Genomic DNA, 24,607 nt, shown 5'->3' on the forward strand with positions numbered 1-24,607 from the left:
AAAAGGTTTGAGAGGACCTCAGAATCTCTATCTGAACTCATCGGTGAAGGTCTTCCCCTGCACGAAGGCAGTCTCTAAAGGCTGGGAGGTATGGCTGTGTCTTCCAAAGCACAGGTCCTGACAAAGTAATAAGGCACATGAAGGAAACAATACCACTGGGCTCAACTAAAGGAACAAAATAAATCTCCAAAAACTGACCCTAAAGGAACTAAGATATATGAACTACCTGACAAAAATTTCAAAACTGTCATAAAGATGTTCAATAAGCCCAGGAAAACAACACATGAATGAAATGAGAATATCAATAAAGAAAGAAAAACTAAAAACAACTAAACAAATTCTAGAGCTGAACAATAACTAAACTGAAAAATTCACTAGGTGGGTTCATGGCAGACTTAATCAAGCAGTAGGAAGAATCAAGGTACTCAAAGAGAAGTCATTTGAAATTATCCAGTCAGAGGAACAAAAAGAAAAAACAATGAAGAAGAGTATGGGAAGCTTAAGGGTCTTAAGGGACATCACCACTCAGACCAATCTATGCATTATGAAAGTCCCAAAAGGAAGAGAGAGAGAGGAGCAGAAAAAGGCAGAAAACTTTCCAAATCTGGGGAAAGAAATGGACATTCAGATTAAAGAAGCCCAAGACTTTTTTTTTTTTTTTTTAAGATTTATTTAACAGAGAGAGAGATCACAAGTAGGCAGAGAGGCAGGCAGAGAGAGAGGGGGAAGCTGGCTCCCCGCTGAGCAGAGAGCCAGATGCAGGGCTTGATCCCAGGACCCTGGGATCGAGACCTGAGCCAAAGGCAGAGGCTTAACCCACTGAGCCACCCAGGTGCCCCAAAAAGCCCAAGAATTTTTTTATGGGATATAGCAAAAGTAGTATTAAGAGAGAAGTTCATAGTGATAAACAGCTACATTAAGGAAAAAAAGATCTCAAATAAACAACCTCAAGGAACTAGAAAAAGAATAAACGAAGTCCAAAGTTAGCAGAAGGAAATATTAGAGTAAAAATAAAAAAAAGAGAGAATAGAAAAAAATAAGAGTGGGTTTTTTGAGATCAGCAAAACTGAAAAGCCTGGAAAGAAAAAGAAAGAAAATTCAAAATCAGAAAGAAAAGAGAAGATATTGAGTCTATGTCACAGAAATACAAAGGATCATAAGAGACTACTATGAACAATCAATTGCCAACAAAATGAATAACGTAGAGAAAAAAATAGATAAATTCCTGGAAACATATAACCTACCAAGACTGAATCACAAAGAAACAGAAACTCTCAACAGACCTATAACTGGTTAGGAGATTCGATCAGTAATCAAAACCTTTCCAAAACAACCCAGGACTCAATGGCTTCACTGGAGAATTCTACCAAACAACATTAATCCTTCTCAACTTCTTCCAAAAAATTAAGAGAAGGGAACATTTTCACACTCACTTTATGAGGTCAATATTATTCTGATGCCAAAGCCAAACAAAAACACTGTAAGAAATGAAATACAAATCAATGTCCTTAATGAATCAGATGCTAAAAATCCTCAACAAAATGCTAGCAAACTGAATTCAAAAGCACATTAAGAGGATCATATACCATGACCAAACAGGATTTACTCCTGGAATTCAAGGATGGTCCAACATACAAAAAAACAGTAGAAGGACACACATTAACTGAATGAGGATAAAAATCACATGCTCATCTCAACAGATGCAGAAAAAGCATTTGACAAAATCAATACCTCTTCACAATTAAAAACACTCACCAAAGTAGGACTAGAAGCAAATTACCTCAATATAATAAAGACCAGATATGAAAAGCTCACAGCTAATATCATTTCAACAGTGAAAAACTGAAAGTTTTTCCTTGAAGAATAGGAACAAGGCCAGGATAAGGAAATCCACTGTTGTCATTTCTATTCAATACATAATAATGGAAATCCCAGCTAGAGCAATTAGGTAAGATAAGGAAATAAACTACAGATTACACATACAGAGAAACATACTCTTGCTCACTCCCTCTCTCTCACACACACAAAACTGTTAGAATAAGCAAACTGAGCAAATTTTCCTGGATAAATAAATAAGCATACAAAAACAGTTGCGCATTTATACACTAAAAATGAACAATCAGAAACAGAAATTAAGAAAATCCCATTTATAACAGAATCGAAAGAATATTTATGAATGAATTTACTAAGGAGGTAAAGACTTGTACACAGAAAACCACAACACACTGCTAAAAGAAATTCAAGACACAAATAAATGGAAAGACATCCCATGCTTATGGATTTAAAGACTTAATATTGTTTAAAAGTCCATGCTACCCAAAGTGCTCTACAGATTCAATGCAATCCTCATCAAAATTCCAACTGCATTTTCTCAGAAATAGAAAAATCAATCCTAAAATTTATATGGAGCCACACAAGATTAGCCAAATAGCCAAAACAATTTCAGGCAGGAACAAAGATGGAGACCTCACATTTCCTACTTCAAAGCATATTACAAAGCTACAGTAATCAGAACAGTACGGTACTGCCATTGACAGACATACTGACCAATGATAGAAAATAAAGAAATTAACTCACACATAGTATAGTTGATTGATCTTCAACAAGGGTGCTAAGAACACAAATGGGAAAAGGACTATCTCTTTGAAAAATGGTGTTGAGACAACTGGATTCCTAATGCAAATGGACCCTTATCTTACACTATATACAAAAATCAACTCAACAAATTAAAGACTTAAACCGAAGACATGAAAAGATAAAATTCCTAGAAGAAAAGCTTTTTAACATTGGTCTTGGCAATGATTTTTGGGTTACGACACAAAGCACAGGCAACAACACCAACAACAACAGACGAGAGAAATGACATCAAACTAAACAGCTTCTGCAAACAAAGAATCAACAGAGTGAAATGGCAACCCAGGGAATGAAAGAAAATATTTGCAAGCCACATCCAAAATAAAGAAGGGACTTCTACAACTCAATAACAAAATCAAGTAACCTGATTAAAAAATAGGTAAAGTATCTGAATAGACATTTCCCCAAAGACGAACAAATGTCTGATAGGCATAAGAAAAAATGCTCAACATCACTAATTACCAGGGAAGTGCAAACCAAACTGCAGTGACATATTCCTTATACTGGTGAGGATGGCCATCATTAAAAAACAAAACAAAAAAACAGGTGTTTTTGAGGACGTGGAGAAAAAGGGACCTTTGGAAACTGTCAGTGGGAATGTAAAACAGTATAACCACTACAAAAACCAGCATGGAAATTCCTCAAAAAATTAAAATGAAACTATCATATGCAATTCCACTTCTAGTTATTTACCCAAAAGAACTGAAAACATGATCTAAAGGATACCTGCACTCCATGTTCACTGCAGCATTATTCACAATCATCAAGAAGTGGAAACAACAGAAACTTCTATCTACAGATTAATGGATAAAGATAATGTGGGGGTGTGGGGAGACGTGTGTGTGCACACGCACGCTCACGCGCGTGTAATATTATTCAGCCTTAAAAAAAATTCCTGCCCATCTTAACACTTCATACTCGTCCACCTTAAAACTCTGTACCCTTCCTTTTACGTAGTAATTCCTAAAAGATTACATACAGTAGTTTAGAAAATTCATCTGCGAATTCTCTTAGTACCCTGAGATGACATTAATCTGGAGCAGAAGATTTAAAATAAATGACAATGGTTAGATGCTTACTTTCTTTCTTACATGCTACTTACCAATCTCAATTTCAAACATACAGTTGTTTGTACCTGTTTGTACCCTTTCCAAATTAATTTTATGAGAGAATGTTCTAAAACAAACTAAAACAAAACACGTTCAGTAATTCTGCTTTCTGTATCTGTTCACATTACACCAAACAACATGCCCAAGTTTGTAACAGTACAATTAAAGAAATCAAATGCATGGTACTTTTGTACAAGTTGTAATAATTTATATAAACTTCAAGAATATAGCTATTAAAATTCCAATTGTACTGCTTACTTTTAAATATGCAGCTGCCTCTTGGACAGAAAGTGTTCTCTGACTAGAACTGCCACATTCATGATCTCCTGGAAAGATTAGCATATTATTAATTTTGAATCAGTACCATGTGAAAGAGAAGAAAACAAACATGATTAATCAAAATATTTTCAAATTACACAATTAAAGGTCATATTATCATCAATAAAGAAAGAAGATAAATACTATTTAATTTCCTACAAAAAAATCCCGTAGGTAATATAAACAAACAATTATCTTTACATAAACCACAATCTTTAAATGCACTTCTAACCAGTCCAGATAGGAACACGTCTTCTTCTATTTCCAACTAAATCATTGGCCAGAATAGGAATCATGTCACACTGATGCCTTTCCAGAGATCTTGGCACACAGAAGGTTCCCCAGAGATTTACTGTTTTTCAAGAGGGGAAATTCATCTTGGTAACTTATACATCTATTACGAAAGCTAATAGTTCAAGGATTCAAATAAGTTTGAATTAAAATGTACATTCTGTGTATAAAGATAGCGCTATGCCTATCTTTAGCAAGGTATGTGCGTGCCTTAAAAATTATTATAACACAGATCAACAGGGAAATAAGATAGAAACTTCTACCTATGATCTGGTTTCTACAAAGAAATGCAGTACATACAAAACCACATTTTCCCTTTCTCCCAACTATTTATAAAAGACTCCAAAGCCTTTTCTTTCAGGTTGATCTGTAGTTATCAGAAATCAATTTCCTTATGCCGAACTTCAATTATAAGTTCTTTCTGTCCTGTTTCTCTTCAAATGCTTTTTTTAAAAAAATTTTTTAACATGAAAGTATGATAGTTCAAGTAAACTCCTTGATAATTTTCCTATTATAAAAGTAGCCATATTCCTATTATCAGCCTTGTGCAAGCAGTCAGATTTTAATGGTCATAGTCATAAAAAAGGAAGAAATACCTATTAAATAAACAAGTAAAAGTCTTCAAACTTTATGATGCATCCTCCAAGATTCAGTTTCCACAGATCTACCGCAGGGGTCGGCAAACCACGGCCCATAGCCAAATCTGCCCTACTGCTGATTTTTTTTATAAATGAAGTTTTATTGGAACACAGCCATACTCATTCATTTACCTATTATCTATGGCTGCTTTCATGCTATCACGGCAGAATTCAGTAACTCTTACAGAAACAACTCTAGCACAGAAAGCCCAAAGAACTTACTATCTGGCCCCTTCACAGAAAAAAGTTTGCTGACCCCTGCTCTAGAGGAAGAAATGTGTATCTTTAAAAGTACCCCAGAGTATGCCAATCCAGTACACTACATAAAAGGATGCCATAGAGACAGCTGTAGAAGCCTGTGGTAGCCAACATCTGGTATTCCCAGCCAGAGTATATACTTAACCTATTTCTGCATACCACAGCAAAACAAACAAATGTCATGAGCTTGTAGTATATGAATACAATAATAAGTCAGTTAATGTAAAGAAGGCTTTTAGTGATATACAAAGAATTATGAGCATAAAAAAACTGACCAGAGTTAAGGATCCACACCCCCCTCAAAAAAAAAAAAAAAAAACCACCAAAGGCTGATATGAGGATGGGGAACTAAAAGGATCTCAAATGCCTCCATTCGACTAAAAAACTTCCATATCTACCTTCTACCAGTGATCTGATTTCTACAAAAGGATCTGCTACATATGAAAGTTTAGAAAACCACACTTTTTTTCTGTAGCTTCTTTAACAAGAAGATAATCCAAATCTCTTCTTTTAGATTATATGTGAAATAAGAATAACTTTAAAAAGCTAAGGTAATAAGCAGGTAAGCTGCTAATACAGCTTACAGATGTTAAAAGACTTACTAAGAGCAGAATATGAAGAAAATGCAAAGAATCTGTAGAAAAAATTCTAGAATATATTTATTTTATCCCAGGAAATGATACCTAATCAACCAGCAAAGGAAAATCTGCACTTTTATATTTAATCTAGGGTTTCAGTTAATTTACTGCTTATCCAATTTAACTGAGATGTAAGCTTTCAAAAGTTGTTATTACTATTAATGCAATAAAGAAATTTGATTGACTTTAGAATTATATATCTTTCATCTAATACATATGGGCAGGCAGGAAAAAGGCCTTAATTAAATATATAGATAAAATAAAAACTACTCTGTATAGGTAACAAAAACATCTAAAGAGAAAATCCACAAAGATAACACAAGACTTGGGAAAACTATTTCTACTGATATAGCATGCTATATATATAAATTAATTTTCAAAACACTTTTAGACATTATGAATGTTAAAACAATTACCTGCAAGCTGTGCCAATCGATCATGAAGCTTGTATAAAGTGTTCATCAGAAGATTTTTCTTACTTCCCTAAAAATAAAAGGAATTATAAAATATCTAATTCAAAAACATGTACCAAATTATTTTATTTAAAAAAAAAACAGTAAATAATTTAAAATCATAGAAGCTACATAATCCAAAGACAAATTCACATTTAAAGAATGGCTACCATATTTAAAAAAAAAAAACAAAAAACGGGGCGCCTGGGTGGCTCAGTGGGTTAAAGCCTCTGCCTTCGGCTCAGGTCATGATCCCAGGGTCCTGGGATCAAGCCCCTCATCAGGCTCTGCTCAGCAGGGAGCCTGCTTCCTCCTCTCTCTCTGCCTGCTTCTCTGCCTACTTGTGATCTCTGTCAAATAAATAAATAAAATCTTTAAAAAAAAGAGTATTAAAAAAATAAGAAAACATTAGAATCTAAATCATCACTCTAATAAACATTTTATTTTCTTGAGGATTGACTGAGAAATTGGCACTAAGGTTAGTGCTAAAAAAAGGTCTTATGTACAACAAACTCCCCCAAACACCAAAGCAAAGCTCCCAATCCTCCTTAAGATGATACACACTTATATATATTCTTATGAGATTTCAAGGCTGCCCTTCATGTTTTGTCTTAATCTGATTCAGCCACACCGTAAGGGAATCAGTATTGACACTTTGATCATCAACCTCTCCTAGCCCCCCAAAAGTGGTCCTGTATAAATTTACGAACCATTAAAGCAAAATAAACATTTAATGAGTATCTAGTAATAGGAGTTAAGAACTATTGTCAGCAAAGCAAGAGGCCCAGTAAACAAGATGGTTCCTGCTCTCAAGGGCAAAAAAATAAAGTGCTAAAGCCGCAAACAAAGCATAATATAAATACAGAAGAGAGAGGGAAGGGAAGATCCATTTATGGAAGAGAGAATATTTGAGTTGGGCTTCCCAGAATTGACTAGCATTCTAGGCAGAAGAAACAGCATGATGAGCAAAGGCATAAAGGGACTGGTTATGTTTCTTACATAACCAGTCGCCTACTTTGATTCAGCACACTACTGGAAAATAGTTTGGGATCAACCGCTAGGAACAAGACAAAGAGTTTGACTTCATTTCTAAAAACTCTGGAGGAGGAAAATAAAACAGACTTGTGCATCAGGAATAGTACTCTGAACATATGAAAGAAAACCAGAGAGGAGACCATTGCAATGTCTAAGCACCCGCCAAGTAGCGGAAGGCAATGAGACGCTCAGCTTTTTTTCTCCCTCAACTCTCTCAAGCAGATTCTGAATTAAGCCAAACCTTATCTTCCTGTAAGTTTAAAAATCCCAACTGTTAAGCATCAGACATCAAAAAGTAACTGCTTGGGCTGAAATCAGGATTCTGAAAGCTATGCATTTGTGATATATGAAACCACAAATCATTTTTAATAAAGATGTTCAATATAATAAGATGAGAAAGAGTTCTAATGATAGTAGAGCTTGTGGACTCGATATATAAAACAAAGATAAATCTGATTAAGCTTTGGAATTAAAGTAGCCAAGAGTTTTGAAGTTTATTTCCTCCCTTATCTGGAAAAGGGACCAATTTCCTCTTCTTTCATATGTCCTGATCACACGCATTCTCACTCCTCCCCTTTCAAAAACAAAACTAAATCCAAAAATTTGACACCTGTGCTCTGTGGTTACATCTCTAATGAACACCAGAGGCCTGGAAATAAACTTCATCTTTTGATTCACAGATATTAACACTGGACTAGATAAGTAGAAAAAAATAACAAAATCTAATCAAATGTAATTGAATCCCATAAGACAATAAACATACATATTGTTAAATTCTCACATAGAGAATTTAAGCACCCAAAAAGCTAAACTATAATTTTGCAAAAATTATTTTTCCAACGGCAAGTGATTCAAAATGACCATCTTTATATTGCAAGGGTCCCAAGTGCATGATCAACTAAATTATGATCTAAATAGTTTTTATGTAGTATGTTATTAATGTGATCAATTTTGAGGAAGAAAAAGAAAAGCTTTGGTTCAGTTACCTTTAGCACCAATATGTTAAACTAGAAATAAATCTGAAAAACATGTAAGTTAAATTTTAAAGTTACATCCTTATAGAAAACTTATATTGGCTTATAGTTTCATTGCAGTCATCTTCTATTCGGACTGCTTTTCCAAAGGTCTCCTAACATTCAGCTTAAAAGGTATCTCATGTTGGCCTTCATAATCACCCTGAAAACCAGTTTAGAGATCTACAAATAAATCCATACTTAAAGTAAGCTTTCAAGTAACCCTTCATTAAACAAAAATGATTTTATACTGTAATTTGAAATAGCTACCTTTCAACTGTCTATTTTGGTAAGGTCCAGATTTTCTTTTTAGTAAGTCATACCATTCTCTGAAGCAAAGTTCTCGTTCTTGGGTGGATAAAAATCAAACTATCAGGCAATTTTCCCAAACTCTCTCATATGTTGTAACCTTTAAATAGTTCCTCCTATTCTCAGCCAATTTTCTCAAGGAAATTTTCAACTGTTTGTATTAAGTCTCTCATTAAATGATAATAATGGATTTAAACACTTAGCATGGTGACTGGCACAGAACAAGCACTTAATATAAGTGAAGCGTCGTTATCTACATTACAATTATTACTGTTATTTAGAGGTTCGGACCTTCAGTTTTTCCCACAGGGAAAATTATATAAAAGAAAATAAGACCTTGTATTTCCAATGTGCAATGAGTATAATGTATGGATTTAAACGATGATGCCAACTGCAACATTATACTTAATATCAAACTGATAAAATCAACCTTTTTTAAAACAAGTATCATCACAATAGACTATTACTAAACATAAACATAGTCAATACAAAATCCCACTCTAACAATCTAAAGTAATATTCTATGGATTTGATTACACATTATTACATATCCTTTTAAGCACAATAAATAATGTTTTATATACAGGTCTATACTACTGTCAATTCCTACAGTAAATTAATAACTAATTGTGCACTATAATATAAGCTCAAATACCCTAACCTTTGAAGTGCCTTTAATGATGGTAAGTGAAAAATATTTTCAGGTGAGTAAAACTTAGGTTAAAATTAGTATTACAGATCCTTTAAATTAAAAGAAAAGGAATCATAAATAGGTAGCCTAAGAATCATGTTTCTTTCTAAATCCTTTGCCTTCCTGATGGCTGAATAGGCATGCCTATGAACAAAAGATCCAGAGAGACAAGGTGGGGCAAAGAGGACAAAAATTGTCAAGAACATCCAGCAACTTAAACAGGCATACCTCTAAAGGTTAAGACCTGATCCCCAGATAACGTACCAATACCATTTCACTTGGCAGTTGACTTTTACCTTAAGGTGATAAATAATTCAGCTCTTAGGAGAAAATCTGTTTCAGATTTAATTATATTATCATTGAAGAATACTCAAAATAAGAAAATTGTTTAAGAGAACTCTTAAATTAGCATATTTTTAGTTGACAGTCATCCTAATACTTTTATCATATAAAACATGAGATAAAATATCAGTATTATGATCTTCTACTTACTTGTATTTTTCCAAATGTTCCATCAAAGGGGTTTTTTACTATCAAGGAAAGAAAAAAAGAGAACTATTAGCATCATTTGAGAATGAGAATGAGAATCCCCCTAAACAAGCCCTCTGAAATGCCAGCACGTACTCTGCTAAAACTGAATTTAACACACAAACAAAATGTAAACAAACTGATGATAACAAAAGGCAGGGAAGTAATTTTTGAGACTTACTGTATTCACCATTCTTCGAACATGTGATTTTCTCTATAATAACTGAGAGCAGTGCTCTGGTGTGTATGAACATCTGGGTTCAAGTCCCAGGTCCATCACTTACTAGTAAGCAACATGACCATGAACTAACATCTACTACTTAGCTACCCTAAGTTGTAGTTCCTTCTCCTATAAAGAAAGGACGTAACCATGATACCTACCTCATAGCGCTGTTGTAACGATTAAATGAGCTAAACCATATAAAATGCTTGCCTTAGTGTCAAGCACTTAATACATGTTACCTATTACCGTTACTGACCACACTGCTTCTACCAAACTCGTTTTCTCAAAATACAGACTGAAAGCAGTTACTACTTAAGGAAATCTACAAGATGCTTTTTAAAACTAAATTCTTTCAAAATTCTTCTAATGATTTAAAAAAAACTTCCTACTCATTGCTAACATCTGGAAAATTGGCAAGAAATAAGAAATAAATACAGATCAAAGTAGCTAAGAACTGTCTCGGGATTAAATAATTTTGTATTGCCACTATATATTATAAAAAGGATTTAACACGTTCCATCTAACTCCCCTATACTCAACTCCTCTAAAAAAGATACAAACAGGAGGCGCCTGGGTGGCTCAGGTTAAAGCCTCTGCCTTCTGCTTAGGTCATGATCCCAGGGTCCTGGGATCGAGCCCCACATAGGGCTCTCTGCTCTGCCGAGAGCGTGCTTCCTTCTCTCTCTCTGCCTGCCTCCCTGCCTAGTTGTGATCTCTCTCTGTGTCAAATAAATAAATAAAATCTTAAAAAAAAAAAAAAGATACAAACAAGTTTACAGCTAAATGTGTAGTATCTCTCATGGTTATTATTTAGAATCTCCTCCTTATCAGCTATTTGGAAATTAATGCAAAAATATTCAGAGCTTTCAGATACCTGGATATCTATAATCCAGGTCACAATTAAGACTAACTGAGCCTACAAAGTACTTCACGCTGACCAGGTTTCTTTTCTGAGGTTCTTTTCTATTTTTATTGAGAAAACAGGAAGTCCCATAGGAACCAGGAGCTGCCTGATTCTAAGAAAGTTTCATTTGTGAAACCAGTTTAACAAGGTACAAAAAAAAGCAAGGAAAAATGTATCCTGAGATCATCTAAAGGGATTTTGCTAATGGATTTTTAGGCATTTTTCTAGAGTAACAGGGTTTTAATGCTGGAAAAGAAAAATTTTTGAATGACAGAAGATCAAAAGTACTCAGTAGAGAACTAGGAAGAAGAAAAAATATAGCTTAAAGATTAAATAAAATGTTATGAATCACAACAGGCTTCTACTAAAAAGATACTTTTTAATAACATTAATTTTTGTTAATGTAAAATTGAACAATTTAAAATAAAGCTATATTAAGTACAATATATTACAGAAAATGGCTTGATAATCTATTTAAAATAAACTGGTCATACAATACCAGAACAAGGATTTTATTTGTCCTTTATAAGAGTAACTCTAAAAAATATTAAAACATGCAATTCTAAAAAACAGGTTTTAATGTTTATGAAGAAAACCCATGACAGCCTTATTTTTTTGACCGTATACAAAATCATTTTTTGTCAAGAATATTAAATGGAAAACTAACTCTTCAAGTATCTCTATGAAAGTATTACCATAGATTATGGATGTTCTCCCACTAGAATGTCCCACTGTGAATTTCTCACTACAGGGACCATGTGTCATGCATATTTGTGTGCCAGGAGCCAAGCATAGTACTATACATACAATTAGTGCTCAAAAAGTTCTGGCTGTGCTATCTAGGTTAAATCCCACTTCTTTATTCTACCCTGTGTATTAATACTGCAGAAGGCTGCAAAGGGTAAGCATCAAGCAATTTAGGGCGGGGGGGGGGAAGGGGACAGGATAACAAAGAAAGCTATAGAGAAGAACAATTATTCTGCTGAGAGCATTGCTCAGCCCTTTATATCCTGCTAGATGTCTGCCTCTTGTCTAATGGGATGAGATACCTGATAGTGTATCTTAAAAACCAGTAATGTATTTTCCATCCTACACACCTTATGTCAAAAAAATTTTTCCCCAATTTCCTATGACAACCACCAGCATTTCACAGCATAACCAACTGGCTATAAAAATCACAAAAAATAAAAGGACACTCATTAAAAAGGACATAATGAAACATGTACGATGAATAGCAAAATTAAAAGGACTTTATCACGAATTACAAAATATTTGAATACATCAAAATGTACAGTGTAGATTCATGGCAATACTGGGCAAATAACTAATTTCATTGTGGGGAATGTACCTAAGCACTTGTCTTCGAAGTCTTTTGTTCATAGTATTACAGTTTTTTCCTTGATTAGTTTCCTCATTGAGCACTGCACTTTTTCTTTTTACACTAAAATATCTTCCTTAAAAGAGGTAACAGTTCATAAATACTAGGATATATTTGTAAATAAGCTTCATATTATGTTGTGACAGACTTTTCTGGTGTTGTTCTTGGCATACTGTGACATATCTGCTGACAGACATTCCAAAGTTTATGGGAAATATGGGTTCAAAACTCTGCACCACTGTATAGACCATGATGAGGGCTAACTAAGATTTAGAAAATATAAAAATGGGACTACTGGGTCAATGGAGAAATCAAACTAAACTGTCAAACCAAACTGTCAACCAGTTATTTATCTTTTATGGCAAAATTACCGTGTAATCAAAATGCTTGCTGTAAAGATGCTTATAGCAAAACTACCTAGAACCACAACTGTCACCTATTAAATTAACAGACCTACTAAGTTAACAAGTAGCCTTGAGACTGAGTTTTATAAAGGAAACTCCATCTAAAAATAGCAAGTCTAAAAAAAACAAAAGCCCTCATTTATAAAACCAGCATCTTTTTCCTAAGATTTTTTCTTATTTTTAAGTAATCTCTACACCCAGCAAGGGGCTTTAAACTCACGATCCTAAGATCAAGAGTCTTGTGCTCAACCAACTGAGCCAGCCATGCATCCTTAATAACAGCATCTTTATACATCTAACTTTTCTTCCCCCAAATCACTTCAGTATTTCTAACACCACATGTCAGTAACTTTTATTTCATCTGAATTGCCTATAATATTTAATGGAAACCACCCCTAGTGAAAATACCCCCCCATCTACCCCCACCACCAATTTGGCATTTACAGAGAAGAAACCATATTCCAAAAGCATCCCGCAGCAAAAAAAGTGCCACCTCATTTACAAGCTTCTTTTCTAGGCATGGACCTAAGAGTAAATTATAGTTCTTATCCCTTACCCTAAAGCAATGATAACACCACACTGATATTACAAACTTTCCTCTTCTGTCCCCAATCAGCACAACCTTGAAGCCACTGCAGCCTTAGTACTGTCCTCCTTCATATCCTACACCGCCAACAGCTTCTCTTAACTGTTTCTTTTTTTTCCTCAAATCCTTCTGGTTTCACCGTTTCTCCTTCAATTTTCTTGTTCAGATTATTTCAAACCTCAAATACGCCAAACTTTTTTTTTTTTTAAGGTTTTTTATTTATGTATTTGACAGGCAGAGATCACAAGTAGGCAGAGAGGCAGGCAGAGAGAGAGGCGGAAGCAAGCTCCCCGCTGAGCAGAGAGCCCAATGCGGGGCTCGATCCCAGGATTCTGGGATCATGACCTGAGCCAAAGGCAGAGGCTTTAACCTGCTGAGCCAACCAGGTGCCCCACACCAAACTTTTCTTTGTAAATGTCCTTAATATTTTGACTTCTCTTCCCTTTAAACTACCCTAATGACTATAAAAATGAAGTTCCTAAAAATGTTTCCTTAATTATACTACTACATCCCTCAAAATCGTCAAATTTTTTTTGTTTGTTTTAAGGAAGTAATTCTAACTTTGTGATACTCTCCTATGTACTCAGACACATTGCTGACTTTCCTTCTCCAAACCTCTCTTTCACATCAATTCCAAAAATGTTAATAGTTTTACTGATCCTTCGTTAACTTTTTTCATTTTCTTACACTGAGATCAAATTCATTAACCATTACGAATGCCCAGATAAAAAGGAAAAAATGAAGTGTATCAACCTATAAATGTATTCACAAATATATGTCTAATGTTGATCAAATAAATTTCTATTTTCCTGAGAAAGGCTCCATTTTGGTCACTCAATGGCAGTAAAAAGAAGAAAAGCCTGTGTGTGCCCAAAGTTCACACATTCAAAAAGAAAAAGGTTTTCATTTAATAATTATTTATTGAGTACTTTGTACTAGGCATTGGAAATGTGACAATAAATTTTAAAAAATCCCTACCCTCTAGAAGCTTATGTTAGAAGAGACAATGTACAAATACATTTTAAAAATATACGGAAGGCAAATGGTTCTAAGCACTTTGGAGGCAAAACAGCAGGAAAGGTGCTTGATGTGAGGGAGGAAAGCAGTATTAAATAAGATGGTCAAAGAAGGCCATATTAAGAAGACTGCATTTGAAGAGAAACCTGAAGGAACATAGGTGACAAGCCATGTGGATACCTGAAAGAAACGTTTACAGACCGAAAGAACAAGTATACAGGCTTTGAAGTGGTAGCACGCTTGCCATATTATTCCTAGAAATGTAACAGAGTGGAAAGGGCAAACAGCAAGAAAGGCAGTCAAGCCAGTAAGATTATTTACAGGGGTCGGTAGGTACAGATAATGTAAGGGACCTTGGTGACTCATATATATTACTCTGAGCAGGAAACCTCACAAAATTCCTTTTATTCAGCTTACGCTTAAAAAAAAAAAAAAAAAAAAGCCCATGTAATAAGGGTTGGGAATAGTCTCTAAAGTTAAGTTTAAGAATCCTAAGCATTTAGACAATAAATGATCTGCTGTTCAAGACTCAGGAAAACTGAGGAAACAGAACACACAGGGTGTTTTCCTTTCTCCAGAAAACTGACTCCCAACTTCAGTCAGCCTCAACATTCTTCTGTTCTGAATATTTCAAACTATCATCAATTATCAATCAGTATACAAAATATTCTGCCAGGAGGAACTAAACATTTTTCTAAAGACATACAAATAACCAACACGTACATGATGCTCAACATCGCTAATCATCACGGAAATGCAAATTAAAATCACATGAGGTATCACCTCACACCTGTTAGAACGGCTACCTTCAAAAAGATGAGGTAACAGGTATCAGTGAAGATGCGGAGAAAAGGGAATTTTGTGCACTGCTGGTGAGATGTAAATTGATGCAGCCACTTTGGAAAACAGTACAAAGGTTCCCCCCAAAATTAAAAATAGAACCAACATATAATCCAGCTAATCCCACTTCTGGATATATATAACCAAAGGAAATGAAAACAGGATCTTGAGGAGATCTCTGCCTACCCATGTTCACTACAGCATTCTTCACAACAGCCAAGATATGGAAACAACCTAATTGTCCATCAACAGATGAGTGAATAAAGATACAGTACGTGTGTGTGTGCGCGTGCGCGTTTGCGTGTATGTGTTTGTGTGTGCGTGTGTATACTCTCGCAAAATGGAATATTCCTCGGTCACCACAAAGAAGGAAATCCTTCCACTTGTGACATGGATAGATCTTCACGGCATTACGCTAAGTGAAATCAAGTCTGACAGAGAAAGACCAATACTGTATGATATCATTTATACGTGGGATCCAAAAAAGTCAAACCCAGAAAAGAGTAGAGTGGTGGTTAGCAGCAACTGGGTAGTTTGACAAACAGGGAACTACTGAGGATATACATTGCAGGTATGAGATCAACAAGTTCTGGGGATCTAATGCATAGCTTGGTGACTATAGCTAATAATACAGCAAGTTGCTAAGAGAATAGATCTTAAATGTTCTCAACACACACATAAAAGTGGCAACTATGTGACAGGATGGAGGTGTTAGCTAATGCTATGGTAGCAATCATTTTTGCAATACATAAATATATCAAATCAACACACTGTATACCTTAAACATACACACTGTTATGTGCCAATTATATTTCAGTAAAGCTGAAAAAATGTTCTGCCAGGAAGACACCAAGCCTTCAATCCTTCTGGTCTTCTTGAAGCCTGTTTCTCCTTCTCCTTCATTCATCGTCAAGGTCCTGCATGCAGCTCTGCTAGAGTCGTGAAGGATGCCTAACTACTGCAGCTCACTGTGACCTTCCCCTTCTCAGAACCCCAATGCATTTACTGTCAGTATCTCTGCTAACTTTTATTATAATTTAACTATTAGCTGTTTGTTTCCTCCCACAACAAGACTACGAAATCTCTACCTATCTCAATGCCTCACAGACATCTGATGCTAAATATATTCTGAATGAACAGCAGCTTGAAGGCACACTGCAGTCTCCTAGAATAACAGCTGCACCAGTGCCAGAGGAGTACCATAATCCTGATTACTCTACAACCTTTTCTTTTGAATAAGAAGGAAATTATATTTATTAACCTTTTGGTAGATTCCAGGAATACTGATGCCATGTACTCAGGAGGTAACTTCCACCACTATTTTAAAGCAGGTATTACTTCCACTTTTATGGACAGAAAAATAGATGCATGATAAGGTTAGGTGCTTCCTGGCAGGAAATACAGTTTTAAAAGCTGGGATCTAAACCTACATCTGACTCCAAAGCCTACATTCTTTTCATTATATAAAAAACAACTACACAAAAGAAAATATTTGTTCTATTTAGTTTAAGGAAAGCATTCTCCTCTAGAACTTTCTCTAGATATGGAATTATTAAATTTCAATCTCCTTATGATGTAATGCATGAAAAATGTCCAAAATGAGGATGAGGAGAAGACACTGCTGTTGGAGAATACACTGTTATCTCTTAGCTACGCAAAATTCTTCAAAACCAAGCTCTCTAACTGTAGTCCAGGCAAAGATTTTCCATGATCTATCAAAGTATAAAGTGACCCACGACCAGCAGGGACAGCATTAGTCACTCTCCTCTCTGCTGCCACAGCACTTTGTTCATAAGACTACTATAAAACTTATCAGAAGGCATCAGTTTAAAAAAAAAAAGTCATAATTTTCTGACTTAGAACTACATCTAAACAACAATTTGGCTTCATCTTTCAACAAGATATTCATAGACATACATCAAGTGCCTATTATGTGCCAGACAGAGATTAGTTAGTTTCAGGAGATTAAAAATAAAAATATGTAAGCCCTGTCCTCTGGGCTGGAGAGCAGTAGCTGTAGACATGCACTTTCAAAGTCAGTCTCTCATAATTTTAAAACTTTATGACCTTAAGGCTGGTTTTAGTCTTTGGAAACTTCAAGTCATCTAGACACAGTGAAATTCAACTACCTAAATGACCAATTATCTCTGAGTTGCACCCTTTTGTAAACAGACATTCAAGTTCTCAAATCCCATATTCTAGCTTTAGTGGCTTAAACAGAGCATAATTATATGTGAAGAAATGGGGAGTAGGGGACAAATGTTTCCAACAGCTGCAGAACACTGCACCTGTGTGTGCAGCAAACTCTTCTGCATTTCACCATTAGCCAAACTGATCTAAAAATGGACAGGGTGAACAAGACAGCACATTCTTTTGCAACATAGCCCATTGCCCATTTGTTCTCCGAAAGTTCTCCAATTGTTTCATAGCTCTATTAAATAAACAGTCATTCTAAAATACAGGAACAGTTAATGTCAAGTATACTTAATAAATTACTCTAAATATTGATATTATATCAGCAAGCAAAACAAGTTTTGACAAAAACTGGCTACTATGAAACTTGCCTAAGGTAAACTCTTGTACCACCACCCTTGCTCTCCTCATAAACAACCTTTCCATTTTTACCCACCTATCTATCTGGATTTACAGACCTAGATGGGGATAACAAGCGAAGGAAGGAAGGAGAGCAAAACCTCAAAAGCTTCTCCACTTCTCAGATCCTATAGGAATCTCAACTTTTCACTTGCCCTGTTTTAAGAAAGGCAACAATGTGTGCTGCTTCCAAAAAAGCTATTGTTAACGAATAACAGAACATACATCATGATTTTATAAAATCAAAGGGGTTTTAAATGTGGATTTGATAGTACTAAGAATAAAATAAAAACTGAAATAATGTGTCCAAGAAAATAAAAGACCAAAACCTATAATTAAGTCGACAATAGACTTATTATTTGTTTGGTTCTTATTCTACATCTCTGTATTATAAAGAACAATTATGGTCTCCTTCAACCTTGTCATCATTTGAAAATCTCACATTTGCTCACCATGAAAATGAAGACTGCATGGGGCAGATAACAGACTGTAATTGAGATTTCTGTCTTTATCCAAGCACCAATTTCATATTATAATTGTATCCCAAGTTTAGGATTTCTATAACAAAAGCCATAAGAAAGACTTCTAACCATAGACTGTTCAACAAGTATTTATAGAGCATATTCTATAGACTATGCTATGAGAACACAGTGCTTAAGGACTAGTGGAGATAAACGAGTAGCTATGATATATAACATAATCAATACCACCTTAGAGTTTAGTATCAAGCACTTCAGGAATTCAGAAAGGGATAAGTAACTTCTGCTTAAAATACTTTCAAGACTTAAAAACAAATCGAGAATAATAAAATGGAATGAACTACTGGAAAATGCAACAATGTTGAACCACAAAAATATGCTGAGTGAAAAAAGCCTCACAGAAGTGTATTCTACAAATCACTTACATGAAGTTTTAGAACCAAACCTAATCTATGGTGAAAAAATCAGAACAGTGATAAGAGTATTGATATGGGATGAGGAAACTTTTGGAGGTGAAGGTTACATCTGAAGGGATTTAAGTTGCACAGCTGGATGCATCTGTCAAAACTCATTGGACAGCAAAGATTGGTACATCTGACTGCAAATAAGTTTTACAAAAAAAAAAAAACTCTCACTCTAGTTAACAATATGCATGACATATGTAAAGGGTAAGTATCCTAATGTTTTCAATTTAATCTGAAGTATATTTTTTAAAAAGACAGAATGAAGAATGGACAGAGTGATAGATAAGATATATAATAAAGCAAATACAAAAAAAATTAACTGTAGAGTTTAGGTGTGGGTATATGAGTGCTCATAGCACAATTCTCTCAATTTCTTATTTCAAATTTTTCATTATAAAATGCTGGGGGAGAGAAAGTATTTAAACAATATTTGTTGATGCTGCAAACATCCTAACAGAGAATTGGGAAAAGATCACTTCAGTACCTAGAATACATTCGGTAAAAACCCTAGCTTTAAATAATGTATAAGAAAAAACATTTTCTTCGTTCCAATTCAATCTAAATTCTTAACAAATCAAAAACTTGAAAATTTCCTCTTCCTCTGCAAAAAACTAAAAAAGTTACTGTAACATAAAGGGTTTTTTGTTTTGGGTTGGTTTTTTTTTTTTTTTTGGTTTTGCTTTGTTTCAGAGAGACCTGGCTGATATAGTCTTGTTTTTCAAAATTCATATAATTCACATTTACAACTAAGATTTTAAGTTATCTTTTTTACTAAAATTATGTCAGAAACTTGGCACACAGAAAACAGCCATAGGAGCTGGTGTCTAGTAAAAATAAATGCTTCATAAATATTCAAAATTATTTTCTAATATGCTTCACTATTGGGTTGGAGGTAATTCACTGACAAGTGATTTTAAGACTGACACATTATTTACCTAAAAAAATTTATTACCAAATTTGAAAGCTAGATGACTAGCAAATCAAGAAAATATCAAAATACTTCACATTTAAGATACTTCAATGCTAGTCTGTCCCTTCACAAAATGAACTCTGATATCTTAATGGAGGATCTGTAACTCGAGATTTCAAAGAATTACCGATTACTGAATCTAATAATAATAACTAAAATTAAAATTCCCACTAAAAAAAAAAGTTTAATCCAAGAGATGACTTTTACAGTTCAAGAAAATTCCAAAACTTACTCAGGAACAAAAAAGAAAGTTAATAATCAATCTTTCCCCACCCCAACACACACACACACCCCCCTAAGTCTTAATGGCTCAAAACTTCAGAGGGAAACAATTAGGCTGCTGTCTCCAACTAACTTTGTCTGCTAAAGACACTCTTGTAGTTTACCAATGTTGGGAGGAAAGTACCGTAACACACTCAAATAACACAAAGCAATATATCTACTTAAATTACAGGAGCTTCATCCTACTACACTGCACAAGGTCCAAAAGTCTGAGTGATCTGCTTTTTCAGTACTTTTACAGATCTCTTCTTTAAAACCATTTTGCACATATGCCAATTAAAGAATTATGCTGCTGCACGGTGACAAGTGAATAGAAAAATAAAAGCATGTCAATCCACAAAGGTTAGATACAAACCTATAAATAATACCAAGCATCTGTGTAACAGATAACTTGGCACCCAAACGAATTTATGCTAATGCAATACTGTAATTTATTAAACATGGTGACAGCTCACTGTATTAAGAGATTTTAAACATTAACTGTTACACACTAGAGACTGTCTCTGACACTTCCTCAAGGTTTACACTGCCAAGAATAAAGTGGAATTGTATTATAACAAGGTCTGCTCTGAAAGAATATTGCTAAATGAGAATCTGGAGAATCTGGAGATCTGTGATACACTGTACAACCTACCTCCAATGCAATGCAATAAAGCAAGAGGCATTTCTCATACAATTAAACACAAGAGGTCTTCTCTTCTACGGAGTAACACTCGCAATCACAATGCACTGTGTTTAACATTGTAAATGACTAGAGATAGTTAATTTTGTAACACACAAGGACAATAGGCAGATTTTAAAAAAGCTGGAGAAAAGCTACACTGCAATGATAAGGTGAACAGTACTAAAAATACATATATATGAGTTCTCAGTCCATTCTAAGCGGGGACAAGAAGTATAGCTCTGTTAAAAGGGAAAAGGGCATTATATGTATAAACAAAGCAAAAAGATTGAAGTATGATACAAACAAACATATAAACTGAATTTGGAGCTTAAAAGGAAATCCTCATCATTGGCTTTATAACTAATGTGCTTAAAAATCTCATCTTGACTTCTAGCGTTGGAAAAAAACAACAGAAATGAAAAGTCACTGGGGAAATAGAGTATTTAAGTATGTCATCATTAGGTCAAAACCAAAACCACCGCATGAAAGAAAATGTAAGCAGTTACAACAAAATGTGGTAAACTAGGCTAAATATGACTTTTTGTGTTGTTGGTTATAACATACAGAACGTTAAAAATAAAACTCATGCTTCCACATGAACACAGTGGACAGAAAGTACAACATACACTGGATCATACCAAATTTTCACCTAACATCTAACTTCTTTTTTTTTTTTTTTTTTTTAAACTTCTTAAATGAATAAAAAGTATCTCTTCACACTGCAAGGCAGTGGGGTCAAATGAGAAAAGAAAAAAAAAAAAAAAATCACTGCAGCAAGGAACATTTAGCTAGTCCCAACATTTATGACTTGTGATCTTGGGCATTCTAGTAACCTAATATAAAATGGGATGTTTTGTGAATAAGCATACAGATACTGAGGGAGTGGGAGGGAGATTAATAAATCTTAGCTTTTTCTTCTTTTTTCAATCCTAACATAAAATAAAAAATAAACAGTATTCAGTTTATAAAATATTACAGTATGCCAACTGCTCCGTTCCTCATTTGTTTCTGCCCTGGAACTAGTGGGAAGAAAAGGACAGAATTCTTATAAAATCTGTGAGTTACAAAGAGACGAAATGGAAGACCCCTGAAGGCAAAGCTCCCTGCCAAAAATTTTTATAATGCCTGAATTTCTTACTAATTGCCAAAATTTGCACTTATCAGGGATAGAATCTGAGTTAATGACATCTTATACTGAAAGCACCATCACCTTGAGAAGACTTTTTACCAGTTAAGTTAGCCAGTCAGTCAGTCATTTGAACATTACAACTGATCCCCTGACATTTATTATGAATGACTTAAAAACAAATGCTAAAATATAACCAGTGTATTTTGCTGACAGCATGCTTTAAAAGCAATGCTTCTCCATCTCTGAAGAAAAAGGACTTCTTCATTTTTATTGACATTCAGATTCCCACAATAGCATTTTTAATATTCACTTATGAAGAAAAAAAATGATAAAATGCTACCATGAATAATTTTTTGTATTCTAACCACAGCAACATTGATATACAGCTGCAAACAATACACAATACGAGAAAACCAAATCATCTGTCAGGTCCTCAAACACTTTATAAGAGGTATAGCTCCCAAATGTTCTCAGCCCATAAGTTAAGAACTACTGACATAAATTCTAAATGAGAAATGTAGGCAACCCAACTACTATACATATAAAGATGAAGGATGATTTAGAGGTGGAGACAAGCTCTGATTTTATACTGCCTCAATCCTCACTAAAGATAATCACATTTATCAAATTTTATCAAAAAATCATATGGTTTTTATTATGAGAATTCTACAATATTGTAAATTTAATCAGATAGCTTTCCCTAACATTTGGCTAAAGTAGCTGAATTAAGGGAATAAAAGAAGTTGAAATTTGATAAAGGAGAGGGTATACAAAAGGGGAATGCAGTAGAGTACAATGGTTAGAGGATGAGCTTTCAAAACATACTGGTAGGATTTAACCAACAACATAATTCAATTAACTCCCCTCTCTGACCTATAACCTTCGACAAAGTGATTAACCTAATCCTCCATTAGAGTCCTCACTCATAAAACATTAAAAATGCTTAAGAAGACTAAATGTTTACATTTGCCAAGCACCCAGTAAATGGACCTACTCTTTTATGCAGAGTGAAATAAGTCACAAAAGACAAACACTGTATGATCTCACTTATATGTGGAATCTAAAAAAAACAAACTCATAGGTATAGAGAACATACTGGTGGTTGCCAGAGACAGGGATGGGGTGGAGGGTGCCTGAGTGACTCAACTGGTTAACCATCCCACTCTTGATTTCAGCTCAGGTCATGATCTCAGCTCAAAGTTGTGAGATGAGAGCACTGGGTGTGGAGCCAGCTTGCTTAAGATTCTTTCCCCCTCTTTCTCTGCCCCTCCCCCTCCCTCTCTTATAAAGAAAAAATAGGTAAAGGTGGTCAAAAGGTACAAACTTCCGGTTATAAGAAAAATAAGTCCTGGGGATATAATGTACAGCATGGTGACTATGGTTAATTTCACTGTACTGTGTATTTGAAAACTGTCAAAATAGTAGATCCTAAAGCTTCTCATCACAAGAAGAAAAACTATGTGAGGTGATGGATGTTAACTAAATTTACTGTGATAACCATTTTGTGATATATACATATCAAATCTTTATGTTATACAACTAAAACTAATACATAATGTTATATTTATATGTCGATTATGTCTCAATTTAAAAAAAAAAGATTTGAAGTATTGAGCACTTGGATGTTTGGGCAAGACTATAGCAAAACAAGAGGAAGCTAGGCCAGTATAAGAAGAATTAAAAGATGAAAAAGTATGAGAAATGGTGGAGAGGATGCAGCGAAAGGGGAACCCTCCTACACTGTTGGTGGGAATGCAAGCTGGTGCAGACAGCACTATGGACTTTCCTCAAGAAGGTAAATAGAGAGTTACCCTACAATCCAGCAATTGCACTACTAAGTATTTATCCCAAAAATACATATGTAGTGATCTGAAGGGGTACCCGCACCCCAATGTTTATAGCAGCAATATCCACAATAGCCAAACTAGGGAAAGAGCCCAGATGTCCATCGACAGATGAATGGATAAAGATGTGATATATATATATACAATGGAATATTATGCAGTCATCAAAACCCCCAAAATCTTGCCATTTGCAACAACGTGGAGAGAACTAGAGGCTGTTATGCTAAAGGAAATAAGTCAACCAGAGAAAAATAATTGTATGATCTCACTCATACATGGAATTTAAGAAACAAAACAGAATCATGGGGGAAGGGAGGGAAAAATAAAACAAGACAAAATCAGAGAGGGAGACATACCATAGGAGACTCTTAATCATAGGAAACAAATTAAGGGGGTTGTAAATTAAGGGTTGCAGGAGGGGGAGGGGGAGGGGAGGTGGGATAACTGGGTGATGGACATTCAGGAGGGTACATGATGTAATGTCTTATGTATTACATAAGACTGATGAATCACTGAACTTTACCTCTGAAACTAATAATACGCTACATGTTAACTGAATTCAAATTTTTTTAAAAAATGAAAAAGTGTAAGAAAACGTAAAAAGTCAAAAAATAAATTTGCTTCCTCACCCAACTCCCACAAAAAATGAGCCACAGTGCTGAGGACCCAAAAGTTAAACCAATACTGTATCAGTACTAAAAAAAGACACAAATTTTAAACAGGCTTCTATGGGCTAGCTTAAAAAACAGTATGTAAACATTTCCAAGTTCAAACAACTATTTTACACATGATCTGGAAGACAACCCATTCAAAAATTAAGGACTGCCTATTTTTTCCTTTTGGAAGTAAACAGCTTGACTTTGTGAGCAAACGTTCTCTAGTAATCAGAATGTAGTTCAAAGAATTTATTCAGATTC

At 34.7% G+C, this 24,607-nt stretch overlaps 1 protein-coding gene across 1 annotated transcript in view; it reads right to left on the reverse strand.

The window, feature by feature from the left end:
* LOC111142142 (inner nuclear membrane protein Man1) overlaps positions 1-24,607 on the reverse strand; it is a 62,064-nt gene that overhangs the window by 24,399 nt on the left and 13,058 nt on the right. Inside the window, exons 2-4 of the mRNA XM_022495125.1 lie at positions 9,879-9,916; positions 6,303-6,369; positions 4,002-4,069 (exon numbers count right to left, since the gene is read on the reverse strand). Coding sequence (XP_022350833.1) covers positions 4,002-4,069; positions 6,303-6,369; positions 9,879-9,916 — 173 coding nt within the window. The remainder of the gene's footprint in view (positions 1-4,001; positions 4,070-6,302; positions 6,370-9,878; positions 9,917-24,607) is intronic.

This window comes from Enhydra lutris, unplaced genomic scaffold, assembly GCF_002288905.1.
Source record: "Enhydra lutris kenyoni isolate GAN:26980312 unplaced genomic scaffold, ASM228890v2 scaffoldscaffold7, whole genome shotgun sequence".
Taxonomy (NCBI): Eukaryota; Metazoa; Chordata; class Mammalia; order Carnivora; family Mustelidae; genus Enhydra; species Enhydra lutris.